Source organism: Nuphar pumila, chromosome 11, assembly GCF_984573655.1.
Source record: "Nuphar pumila chromosome 11, dmNupPumi1.hap1.1, whole genome shotgun sequence".
Classification (NCBI taxonomy): domain Eukaryota; kingdom Viridiplantae; phylum Streptophyta; class Magnoliopsida; order Nymphaeales; family Nymphaeaceae; genus Nuphar; species Nuphar pumila.
In genome coordinates, this window is record NC_143259.1 from 47,039,925 (window position 1) to 47,054,160 (window position 14,236).

Sequence of the window (14,236 nt, forward strand, 5' to 3'; positions counted from 1 at the left end):
TATTTATCATATTGAACTCCAATCATCTGCATGACTGATATCTACATAACAACATATTTTTCTGTAATATAGAAACTTGATTGTGGCCTTCTGCTTTCCATCATAATGTCTCATTCTTTTCTCTGTTGCCCAAATGCAACCCCAAGAACTGTACTAATCATTCATTCCCATGACCGTAGCTCATATTCTTCAAGAGCTTTCCCTACCAGGAGATGGACAGTAAATAATAGAATTCAGATGCTGAACTGCTTTGGAGGTCGCAGGTTGTTCCTTGGTTCTTCCTCCTATTCTTCCTGTTCATTGTTCTCCTTTGACAGAAAGGCTAGAGTTACTACTCATGCTGCAAATGAAGAGGATAACTTGACAGATTACATTGATGAAGCAAAAAGAGAAGCAAGAAGGACAAGTACACTTCCAGAAAGGTTCAGGCATTTAACTACCGAAGCTCCTGATCGTCCTGTTAGATGGCCTTGGTTGATTGCCATTGCATTTCTTGTTTATGCTTGGCGGACAGTTCTCTGGGAACTTACAAATTGGAAGAAATTTGTTCTTGCTATACCTTGGTTCCTAAAGTACATTTTGCAGTTCATCTTGGCCTTCATATTCCATTATGTTGGTGATCTCATCACTGCTATTATCTGGCAAATTGAGACTGTCCTCTACACTCTTCGATCAATCTATTTCAGTATAGTTGCAGCTGCTCCGGTACGAGAGCTAACCATTATCATCTTGTTAACATCAGCAGTCCTTGCTACTGCAGAAGCTGTCGTTCCAGACTGTGTCAGTGTCCAACCTTATCTTCTTACTTTGCTGGTTTGGTTAGCTTTGGGGCTGTTTGTTGTGTCTTCCTAGCACTGTGTGGCTTCATGGCACAACAACTTTAAGCACACCACCAGCTGAACCTGTGTTCTGCATTTCACTGTTACACTCATACAACACTTCCACCTACCTGCTACCGTTCACATTCTCACATTCATTTATTTCTCCATTAACACTTGCATATTCAGCATATCACCCTGTATTGTGCCCATCACCCTCCTCTGCATTCACCACACAGTTTATAGATGTGCATCTTTAGTATGCCATATACATTCTTTTTAATTGGGCATGAATATCCTATTTAGGCATGTGCATCTTCACACCAGTTCAATGCATCATAAATACATTTCAACATCCAATTTCCCATTGTCTTAGGACATTATATATACATTTCCTCATTAGCTCAATATACCATTTCCGATATATGTTTTAAATGATGCATTGCATTTTCTTTAGCATGAAACACATGCATGAGCATCTCAGCATTCACATTTCTAAATTCAAACATGATATTTGACATTTCTGTTTATATTTCCCTATTATCTTGTGCTAACTCAGTAGTTTGCAGGAAACATGTGAAAATGCTGCTTCCCTTCTTAAATTAGAAATTTTATGTTTTCAATTTCAATTTCAAAGATGTAATAGTTAGATATTAATTTTATCTTTCCAAAGCATAGATTAGAATGTATAAACATGCATATTTCTAGAAATGCTTGTTTTCATATCATTTTCCTCTTTTATTGCTAAAATTTCACAAATGGGAACACGAATGGCACGTGCACCATTTTATAAAAGGTGATTAAATCCTAAGTTGATGATTTGCATCAATGGTCATAGTCAAGGTGTGAACAAAACTTAAGGTTTTCATCTTTTATGAAATAACATTGGATCTATATTGGATCCTTTTCAAAAATCATCATATTTTTAAATATTTTTCTTCTTTTATCAGGGTTTAACTTAAAATTAACTCAAGATATATATCAATGGCCATAGTCAGGATATATTGAGAGTTAATTCCATTTTAAATTCTATAAAAGCACCAAAATGTATTTTATTCTCCATTTGAATTTAAATACGATTACTATATAATACATTCAATGACCATAGTCAGGGATGTATTATATCTTCAATCTTATTTCAATTCATTTAAAGAATGAAATATGCTTTTCAAAATCCAATTTCAAATTCTTTTAATTCATTCATCATTTAGAATAGAATTACATCATGTTTTCAAAATCCAAGTGATTTCCTTCAAATATCTTCTTCACTTCTCAAATCAATTTTCAACTCTTGTAAATTCAAATACTATCTTCATATTCTAACTTTAAATTCAAAGTCCAATTTGACTTTGGAATTTCAAATTCATTTCTATATTCAAAATTTGATTTCCAATTCAAAACCAAATTCAATTCAACATCTCAAAATTCAATTTCAAACTTCAATTTAAACTTTGAAATTTCTGATTCATCTTCTGATTTCAAAAACTCAAGCTTTAAATCAAGTTTATTCTTTATTTTTCATTGAGCCTTGATTTTCAAAATTCAAAATCAAAGTTTTGAGATTGATTCTGAATCTCAAAATTCGATTTTTCCTAAGTTTTTAAATTCAATCTGGGTTTTCAAAACCTAAATCCATCTTTAAAAGTCCCATTTTGGACTTTCAAAATCCAATTCTAAAATTAGAACCCAATCTCACTTTGGATCCAGATTTCCAAAATCCAATCCCCATTTTGGATCCTAGACTTCGGATCCAATTTCATTTAGGATTCCATAATTCAATCTCATCTTGGATTCCAGACTTCGAATCCAATCCCATTTAGGATTCTAGATCCAGAATTCAACTTCATTTTTAGATTCCAGACTTCGGATCCAATTCCATTTTAGGATTCAGAATTCAACTTCATTTTTGGATCCCAGACTTCAGATCCAATTCCATTTAGGATTCAGACTTTGGGTTCAAATTCCATCTTGGATCCCAGATTTCAAATCCAATTCCATTCCCAATTCTAGATTTCAAATCCAAATCTATCTTGATTTCCAGATTTCGAATCCAGTTCCATTTTCAGATCCCATCTGGACTTCTTAAATCCATTTCTATTTTTAAATTCCATTTGGACTTCTCAAATCCAAATTCCATCCTGATTTTAAACTTTAAATCTGGAATTCAATTCCACTTCAAATTTCATCTCCTCTCCTAAATCCAGGTTCAAAATTCAAAGTCCATTTCTGACTATGAAACTTCATTTCTTTTTCTCTCATCTTCAAATCATTCTTTTCAAATTCAAGATTTATTTTCCCAACTTCGATTATTTTAAAGACTTAGAACTTCAAAACATCTTTTCATATCTATCTCAAGTTCTAAGTTAAATTCAACTATTCAAAAATCATTCTTTCATCCCCTTATCACATTTACTTCAGAATCACATGGAAAGTCTCAGATTTCTAAAAGTGTTTTCTCAAAAGCATACATTTCTGCATTTGCATTGCACAAGCATGATTCTTTGTGCATTTTTTTACTTAGAATAAATTTATAGATGATATTTTAGCAAAGAAAAAAGGCATAAATTCGATCCTTGGTTTGATTACCCCTGGTAAAGGCGCCAGGAACGGTCGAACCTCGTACCGACGAGCGAATCCCGTCTCCCAATTTTCCCGCAAATATTTTCAAAATGGAGGCGAGTAATTTTTCTAAATATTTTCAAAATTAAGGTCAAGTGAGACCTTCGCGAAAGAGTTCTTCTCCCTTCTTCCTTTTCTCATTTTCTCTTCTTTTCTATCTTTTATTCCCCTTCAAAAAGGGAATAGAGGTTAGAAAGGTGTTATCATCACAAAATTTTTCTCCTCTCTTGCGAGAGAGAAACGATTCTGCGAGTCAAACTCGACCAAAGTTTTAAGAATTGGTTTTGAAAATTTACTCGCCTCCGTTTTGAAAATTTGCGGGAAAATTTCGTGGAATGGGATCCGCCTGTCGGTACGCGGTTCAACCGTTTTTGGCGCCTTTACCAGGTGTAATTGAACCAAGGATCAAATGTGTGCTTTGACTAAGTTAAATTATCTAAATTATGCTCTATTTTTCTAGAATGCACAAAGAATCAGGCTTGTGCTATGAAATTTTGAAAATAATGCAAGTTTGAGAAAGGATGATGTTTTCTCGGAAAGTTGAAATATGCTTGGAAACGTGCTTGAAAATGGAATTCCTGGGAAAATCATTGAATTTCATTGGAAATCGGGAATTGAATTGGAAAATGAATTCTCAGGAGAACTTGGACTTTGGGAAAATTGATTTTGAGATTTGGATTTCTTTTCTGAGAAAATGGATTTGAGAATCTTGAGAAAATCAGGAAGTTCATTGGAAAATGATTTTTGAAATGGAAAATGGATTCTCAGGAAAATGGGAACTCTGAGAAAATCGATTTTTGAAAACTTGGGATTTTTGAAATTTGAGAATTTTAAAACATTGGAAAATCTTGACTTGAACTTGGGAAATGCTTTGAAATGTCATTTGAAAAATCAAAATTTTGAGAAAATCAAATCCTAAGAAAGACTTGGTAAATCTTTGAGAAAATTGATTTTTCTGAAATTGAAACTGGAAAATGAGTTTGAAAATAATGCAATTTGAATGATATGAATGAATGAATATGAATTTGAAAAGGGAATTTCATTGAGGAATTGGAAACTCCTTTTGAAACTTTGAGAAATGCAGTGCATTTTTGAAGTTAGACTAAGAGTGTAGGCTGAATGTGACTAATATGAAGATCATAAATCTTGGTTTTCTTCGTATTCTGACTATGACCATAAATACGAATCCCACCGAGTTTATAAACTTCATAAGAGCTTGTGCACGTGCCATTCGTGTCAACTATAGTGAATTTGAAATAAATGCACATGAATCGTACATCAAATATTGAAATTTGCAGAAATTAAACTATATCCAATGCAGTCCTATTCTAAGCAGAAAATGTAAATTCAAAATTAGAGTCAAAATGAGAAATAATAAATAAATTTTGAAAATAAACTTGGAAATTCGAAATTAGGGTCAAAATGACCAAAATACCCCTGATGACCTTAAAATCAGGGTTTTCTAAAAGAAATTTTATAAATTTTGGAAATTTGAAAATCAAATGAAATAAATCAAACATAATATGATGAAATATGATGATATGCATGAAAAATTATGGAATTAGAAATTGAAATTTCAAAATTATGGTCAAAATGACCAAAATACCCCTAATAACAAGACTATGGCCTTGAAACGAGGGTTTTCTGAAATAAATTTTGCAAAAATGGAAAATTGAAATTCAAATGAGATTAAAATTAACTATAATATGATATGACATGCTTATTTACATGAATAAAACCCTAAAATGGCAAAAATATCATAAAATATCAATTTCAACTTGATTTTCGCTTCTAAATTTAAAGATAAACTAACATATAAAGCAAATGAACTTGGAATTGATCCAAATTTGGCATGGACACCTATACAAACCCTAAAAACAGAATGAAGCTCGAAAATCTATTTTTTTTTGTATTTTCTTAATATGGAAAATAGCTAAAATCCTAAAAAAATCAAAATTTTGCCTAAAATGCTGATTCTAAAGGGGATTTTGGATATCAAACTTCCATAAAAATTTCCTAAATTTTATGGGGTGATAGAGGATAGTAAGGTAAAGATTTTTTCCTTTTACACTTTCTGGTTTTGACCTACGTTCGGATCTGTACAGCTCTGGAAAGTCAGATCGGAATCCGGCGACTCTAGGATTTGATGGAAACAGATAGGTTTCGGGAGAAAATGTGGGAAAATAGTAGACAGATAGGAAAATGGCTGAAATTTTGAAAAAATGTCTCTGACAGACATAGAAAAATTTTATATTTTCACTTCATTGAGATTCGGGTTACGGTTTGAAAAAAGGCACATTGTTATCAGAGACCTAAATCTCTGAAATTTCTGGATATTGGAATCTGTCAGATAGAAAAGAACATTTCGGGAAAAATACTAAAACAATTCCAAAAATTCCCAAATTTTGGTAAATGACAGGAAAATATGCTAGGAACAACTTTTGTGTTGAAAGTTTTTGCAGAAAGGCTACGGGTTGAACGGACACAGTGCATTAGGGTCTGTCTATACCCTGACAAAGGAAAATCGAGATTTTCCTAGGGGTTTGGGAAAATTGATTTTTGACAGAGGGTAAATCTACTTGTACATATTTCAAAATTTCCAGATCATTAGTAGATTTCATTTTGAATCTACTGTGATTTTTAGGGGAAGATTCGAATTCCTCACAGGGGTGATTTCAGGGGTTTTTGTCTGTTAAAACAGAAAATAGAAGTTCCAGAAATGCAAAATCCTAGTTTGGTATTTGATTTATAAAAGAAGGTTCCGAAACTTAAATGAACTCAAATTTTTGGTAGGAAATTGACAACATAAAAACCTATTTACCCTAAAAGTTTTATTATTTATTGACAAAAAAAATAACACGAAATAACGAATGCATTGTACGCATGAAATAAAGGCTATAATTTACCCAGCAAACATTAATAAGACTAAATAAACTACTTATAAAAAATTAAAATTAATCAACTAAAATGCCTAGAATATGCATCTAACATGGAAAACAATAAGAACATAAAACCATCAGGGATATATGAATCATATATTTTTTTTGGCTATGAGAAGGGAGGATCCGATCCATGGATCGAACGGATCCTCTTCTCTCACATAGCAAAAACATAAAAAGAAAAGAAAACAATCTTATAATAAAAAAAAATGAGGGATCTTACCTTGGTAAAGGACGCCTTGTTAGACCTGGTTGAAGGAGGGGCTAGGGGAGTTTGCTTGATGTTGCTGGGCATGAAGGAGATGGTTTGCTGCTACAAGCTGGAGGTAAAAATAGAGCTGCAACGTTTGGAGTTGTAGGAGGTGTTGAAGGAGCCGGCTGAAGGAATTGAGGGTGCTGTGTGCTGCTGCAATGAGAGGTGGTGAAGGCTGTTGTGGGCGGTAGCAGCAAAGGAGAGAGGAGAGAGCTAAAGGGAGAGAGAGAGAAAGAGAGAGAAAGAGAGAAAGAGAGAGACGTGAGATGGATAATGGCCCAGCCGTTCCCTTCCTTTGGTATTGAACTTAGGAAAAAAAAACAGATTTTCCCTATGTTCTTTAAGTTTAATGAGAGGAGAATGAGAAGCTCTACGTGAATGGCTGGAGGCTAGGGAAAGGAAGGGAGGAAGGAAGGGAAGAAGGAAAGAAAGGGAAGAAAAGAAAGGAAAGAAAAGGAGGAGAAGAAGGTAAGAGAGAAGGAAGAAAGAAAAAGGAAAGAAAAGGGAAGAAAGGAGAGGGAAAGAAGAAGAAAAGAGAGGGCTGGAGAGAATGTACGTGAGTGGGGAAGGAGAAAGAAGAAAAGAAGAAGGAAAAGAAAAAAACAGAAAAGGAAAGAAAGAAAGGAAGAAAAGAAAGAAAAAGAAGGAAAAGAAGGAAGGAGAAGAAAGAAGAAGAAAGGAGAGGAAGGAAGAAAAGGAAAGAAGAAATAGAGGGGCTAGAGGTTTGGGCGACCACCTTGTGGGTCCCACCTCTCTAAAATAAAACAAATAAATAAAAATCAATAAAAACAAAAACAAACAAATAAAAAGAAACATCTTTTTTTTAAATAAAATAGAAATGTAAATGAATGGGCCATCTCAGAGCGGGTCCCAATTCCACTTTTGAAATTCATTTTGACAATTAGAGGGGTAAAATAGTCTTTTGAGAAAAATCTCTGAACGAAACGAGCTATTTTTGGCAGTTTTTGAAACGAACTTAGAATTTGAAGTTCAATACCCCGTTGTGAAGCAAATCCAGTGTAGAATTTGAAAATTTGAGTTTGAAAGAAATCCAGATTGTTTTTCTCAAGAAAATATTTCCACATTTAGACTCCCGGAGGTAAAAATGTCAATTTTGGAAACCCAGGTTTGAAATTGATTTCTAAAAACTTTTAAAACTCAATCTGGATTGAAATTTATAAAACTGGAGTTCTGGACTTCGAAAATGAAATGAAATGTGATGAAATGTTATGAAATACTGAGAAATTATATGAAATGATGAGAAATGACATGAAATGCTATGCAAAATGCAGACCCTGAATGAAGAATTTTGGATGTTAGACCCCGATTGACACTTGTACTAGTTTAAAAAGCATTAAAATTGATAAAAGTTGCAAAATGGTTGAAGAAATGATTTTTAGACTCTACTGAGCTAGGGTGATACTGAAAATTAGGGTTTGAGTTGAATTGAACTGAAATGAGCTGGGTTTTAGAGTTTCAGAACTCAAATGAACTGATCAGACACTGACTAACCTGACCTTTCAGACTAATTTTTCAAGAAAAGCTACCATTTTTAGAGAAATGGTACGGAATGGTCACTAGAGTGAAGTGAATTATGAATTTGAGTTGGGTTTGAGCTAGAACAGAGATCAGTAATACTGACATGAACTAAAATCGAAGCTCGAACACTAGCTCAATTGACTGAACTCAGCTCAATTTCAGCTGAAAGAGCTGAAACAGGCTAAAATAGGCTCTTGGACACTTGGAAATGGTTTTGAACTTAAACTGGAGCACTTGAACTTCTGGTGAGCTTAAGTTAGACTCTGAGGAATATGACTGACTGTGAATGACTGACTCAGAGACAATTGGCTTGGATTTAAGTGAGAAATGAGCTCATTTCTGAAGAAATGATCCCATTTTGGCAGGAATGGTCACAAATGAAAAATGGTCTGTTCATTGTGAGCTCGGGTGAGCTTGAGATAACTGATATTCTAACTGTTCTGAACTGACCAATGAGCTTGGTTGACTATGACTGACTGGGTCCGAGATGACTTAGGGGTAAAATGGTAATCTTCCTAATAAAAATGGGTAAAGTGGTGATTTTCTGAAACTGACTCGGGGTTTGACTCCTACACTGACCTAACAGGGTTGACACTGCACAAGAAGGGTTGTTTGAGAATGGATGAGAAAAATTTGGGGTGTTTACAGATGTCCCTCTTTGCTACTAAGCTAGATTGAAGACGAGCTTAATGGCAAAGAAAAATACACCAAATTTGGGCTATAAAAATGCCCCAATTAGAAGGATCTGACTGGTTATAAAGAGATTAGCCCTGATGAAAATGGTAGATATGAAATGGAGAATGAAGAAGAAAATTTTTACTTCAAAAGAAGTGAGATTCAGGTTTTGCCCTTAACCTGGATGGGACAGAAATACCTCATGTAGAAACGAAGCTCAGGTTTGACCCTTAACCTGACCGGGAAACGAAATACCTCATCAAAATTAGGCTCAGGTTTAACCCTTAACCTGATCGAGAAATGAAATATCTCATCAAAATGAGGCTCAGGTTTAACCCTTAACCTGACCGAGAAATGAAATACCTCATCAGAATGAGGCTCAGATTTAACCCTTAACCTGACCGAAAAATGAAATAATGAGATTCTCGAAAGAAGAACCCATGATGGAACCTTCGGACTTCCGCACAATGAATCCAATAGGGGTTTTGCAAAAGGATGAAATTGAGGTCCCTAAAGCTTGAAAAGGGGTTTGATTTTGGGTGCTTCATTGCTGAGACTAAATAACTTTTTAAATTTGATGACCTTTTGCGAGAAAATGATTGGTGACTTAACCTCAAGCCGAAATTGGGATGTCTATGGTGGGACAGTGGGGACACAGGGAAGTGTGGGAATCTGAGAGCCCAGGCGCTCAAATTATACCAACAGAAGGGAAAGAATCTTGAAAACTCCCGTTATCAAGTCCTAAAAGGGATAACAACTGATGTTAGGATGCGCCAAAGATGAATCTCAAGCTCTCGCTTCACGCCAGGATAGCTAGAAAATATTGTCAAAATATTGAAAATTTGTTGTTGATTCAAAATAATTGGAAATAATGCACATTGTTTTGAAAATATTCCCACTTTTCTACCTGAAGTACCTCCAACTGGGCTTAACTCCGTAGAATCAAGATTCGAATTCAAATTGCTTGCAATTGACTTTTTTTCAAGGAAGCTATCAATCTCCTTGATATGAGCAGAAAAGAGAATATTCTTGATATTGTGAAAGCAATTGGTGAAAGAATATTGATAACAGAATTTCACAAAATTTAAAGAGGATTCTTGGTAGATTTGGCTGTCTTATATCCTGGGATTCTTTTCTCATGATGATCTTTCTGCCCTCTTTTTTTTTTTGGCAGAATTAGAGCTCTCTTGGGTTTTTTTAGGGATTTTATTATATCATCCTTCATTTTGGAGATGTACTGACTTTTCTCTCTTTTTTTTGGAAGGGTACATCACAAACTCCTTCATCTCAGAGATGTTCCGATCCTTCTTTTGTCTCAGGTATTATATTGATGGTTATTGGCTTTTTGGTTGGAAATCTCTTGGTGATAGCAGAAATTAAATATCCTTTAGGGTTTGTCGAGAGACTCATCGCAATCGCCTTCATCTTGATGATGATCTGAACTTTCCTTGGAAGGATCCGTCACAAACTCCATCTCGAAGATGATCCAAATCTTCTTTGGCCCCGGATGTCTAACTCGCATAATTCGTCTTCATCTTGACAACAATTGAGAGATCCCTTTTGCAGATATTTAATTGCAGCTTAGGTGATTGAGGAGATATGAAAATTGAATGGATTTTTCTGTATCAACCAGGATATTTCGACTGCTTTATTTTCAAAGAATGATCTTTAAAAATGTGCCATTGACTGCGATCAATACCGATCACTTATGGCTTTGCAACAACATTGAATTTCCTTTGCTGGCCATATCAAGGATTTATTCTTCATCCTTTTGGTTGGCCAATAAAAAGATTTTGAATTTTGAATCCTTTTTCGCGAAAGCTTTGACCTTTTGAAGGTAATATTGAAGGTATTTTGAGGTAATGTTTTTGTGCAATAAAGATTTTGAAATCAACAAATATTTAATGACAAATTGGCAAAATTTTCTTGAAATCCTTCATGAAAGCAAGCATTTGAAGCACAATGCAACGCATCCATGACAGAAATTTTCTTCTCCTTTCTCCAAAGAAGAAGTTTCAGAAATGGGGAAATAGAAATTACTCCTCTCTTCCCTGAAAAGGAGGTGTTTGCAAAATGAACTTTCGAAGAGAAATTAAGTTTTCGTCAAAACTTCCTAACATTAGGCTTCTCTTATGGAAAGGGGGTCGGTAATGGTGAGGTTGGTGAATTGGTCATGAAGGAACGAGTCCATCACACTCTCCCTGAAAAGAGGGTCCTTCATGATGAAATGGCCTAGTATGAATTTGTGGTCACAAGGAAAGCAAACTTCCGTCGAAGCTCTCCCTGAACTAAGGGTTCCTTGTATGAAATTGAAAATTTGTTTTGCTAACGGTTCACATAGACACGAGTCCCTTCAAACTCTCCCTAAAAAGGGGCTAGGTGAACAAAGGATAGCATGCGAAAAGAACAAGCTCCCTTGAACTCTCCCTGTACAAAGGGTCTCTTGCAAGAGGAAATGATTGGAATTGGTGTTGAGTGACCAAAAGGTGGAAATTGGAAATTGGAAATTGGAAATTGGAAATTGGAAATTGGAAATTGGAAATTGGAAATTGGAAATTGGAAATTGGAAATTGGAAATTGGAAATTGGAAATTTGGAATTTGGAATTTGAAAATTGGAAATTGGAAATTGGAAATTGGAAATTGGAAATTGGAAATTGGAAATTGGAAATTGGAAATTGGAAATTGGAAATTGGAAATTGGAAATTGGAAATTGGAAATTGGAAATTGGAAATTGATTGACCCGAACGTCAAAATTGGAAATTTGGAATTTGAAAATTGGAAATTGGAATATGGAAATTGATTGACCCGAAGGTCGAAATTGGAATTTATTGACCCAAAGGTCGAAATTGGAAATTTGGAAATTGATTGACTTGAAGGTCAAAATTGGAAATTGAGTGACCCGACGGTTGAAATTAGAGATTTGGAAGTCGGGTGGCCCGAGGGCCGAATTGGTAATTGGATGGCCTGAGGGCCGACATTGGTGATTGGATGGCCTAAGGGCCAAAATTGGAATTTGATTGACCCGAAGGTCAAAATTGGGATTGGAAATTAAAAAATTGGAAATTGGATGACCTGGAAGTCGAAATTGAGAATTGGTTTACTGGGAACAATATGGGTTCAATAGGAATTCAGCCTAAGAACGACATTGGTTCTATTGAGAACGACATTGGTTCACTGGGAACGATATGGGTTCAATAGGGATTCAACCTAAGAACTATCAATTCCATAGGAATTTAACCTATGGATCACATCAGTTCAGCAGGGGTTTGACCTACGAACTATTAATTCCATAGGGATTTAACCTAAGGACCATAGTTTAAGAAGAAAGGATTCAACTTGTGAGCTTTGAATGAACTAGGTGCTAAACTGGGTTTTGAGGGAAGATTCGAATCAAAATTCAAATCTTCAAGAAAAAACTAAATGAATTGGGTTTTGAAAGAAAATTCGAGTCGGAACTTGGATCTTCTAGACCAATTACTAAATTATAGAAAAGTTTGAGTAGGAGTTCAAACCTTTAAAGGAAAGCCAAGCGAATTGGATTTGAAAGAAAATTCGAGTCAGAACTCTAATTTTCTAGACCGATTCCAGGCATTTGAATTGGATTTGGAAGAAAATTTGAGTCAGAACTCTAATTTTCTAGACCAATTCTAGGACATTTGAATTGAATTTGGAAGAAGATTCGAGTCAGAACTCTAATCTTCTAGACCAATTCTAGGACATTTGAATTAGATTTGAAAGAAGATTCAAGTCGGAACTCTAATCTTCTAGACCAATTCTAGGACATTTGAATTGGATTTGGAAGAAGATTCGAGTCGGAACTCTAATCTTCTAGACCAATTCTAGGACATTTGAATTGAATTTGGAAGAAAATTCGAGTCAAAACTCTAATTTTCTAGACCAATTCTAGGACATTCGAATTGGATTTGGAAGAAGATTCGAGTCAGAACTCTAATCTTCTAGACCAATTCTAGGACATTTGAAATGGATTTGGAAGAAAATTTGAGTCGAAACTCTAATTTTCTAGACCAATTCAGAAGAGAAGGAAATTCGAGTTGAAACTCGAATCCCGGTGGAAAGACAATTCGAGTTGGAACTCGAATCCCGCAAGAAGACTAGACCAACATGGATTAGGTTTGAAAACATTAACCAGTAAAACCGGATTTAGAAAGTTTGACCAATAAAAATTGGATTTTAAAAGTCCGACCAATAACAATTGGATTTTGAAAGATGTACCAGTGTGAATACCGGATTTTGGAAATGAACTAGTATAAGTACTGGATTTTGAAAATGGATCAGTACGAATACTGTTTTTGGAAGAATTACCAGCACGAACACTGAATTTTCAAGAATTTACCAGCACGAACACTGGATTTAGAAAATTTTACCAGCACGAACACTGAATTTTGAAAATTTACCAGCACGAACACTAGATTTAGAAAATTTTACCAGCATGAACACTGGATTTTGAAAATCTTACCAGCACGAACACTGATTTTTTGAAAATTTACCCAACTGATTCTGATGAGAGATTTTCAGTCTTCATCCTCATGATGACTTAGACAACTGTCGGGGTCTCAGGATTTATCTCTTACCCTGAATGGGTAGTTCAGGTTTATCCCTTAACCTGAAGGGAAAATAAATTCGATACATATGGATGCAAATGAATGTGAATGAATGCATGAAAATGCAAATGAATGCAAATGTATGTAAATGAATGCAAAATTATGTAAATAGATGCACATGCATGCAAAATGAGAGATTTATTTGATCCTGCCTGCATACAGGATGTTTTAAAGACAATTTTCAAAATAATGTCCCAGTATAACTGGGGAGTGAGAAGTTGGATGAAAGGTTAAGTAATTGATATTTAAAGAATGCTTTCTGACTTTTGATTGATTCTGGAGGGACTTTGAAGAGGTCATTCCTTGTGAGAGATATCTTGCAAGAAAAATAAGGCAAATTGATGTTTTATTGATGTATTGGAAAAATAAACCGATAGAAGAATTGGGGCTACATCTTCTTTTCAAAATGACAAGAGTAAGATGGAAATGATGAGAGCATTAGTATCATCATTCTTCTTTGTGTTCGGGTAAGATAGCTGATTGATCTTCTGACTCAGCCCTTACAAGCAATCCTTTGTCGATGCAATCTTGCACGATGTTCTTGAAGTCAAAGCAATGTTCTATGTCATGCCCCAATGCTCGGTGATATTTACAGAATTTATTCTTCTATTTCCCCAGAGTGATAGCAGGATCGGCAGCATTTGGAAGTCTGACCATATTTTTGGCTAACATATACTCGAGCATGCTCTCGAGTGTTTGATCTAATGGGGTGAATTGGCGATCACATCTCCAACCTTCATGTTTTGGCTTCTTTTGACTGCTTGCTTTTT

The 14,236-nt window shown here is 34.9% G+C and overlaps 1 protein-coding gene across 1 annotated transcript; it reads left to right on the plus strand.

Moving 5' to 3' along the window:
* The first annotated feature begins 237 nt into the window (after window positions 1–237).
* On the plus strand, window positions 238–852 carry LOC149822337 (uncharacterized). The gene has a single exon (XM_089980263.1). It carries the CDS (start codon window positions 238–240, stop codon window positions 850–852), a length of 615 nt encoding a protein of 204 aa, XP_089836389.1.
* The last annotated feature ends 13,384 nt before the right edge of the window (window positions 853–14,236 follow it).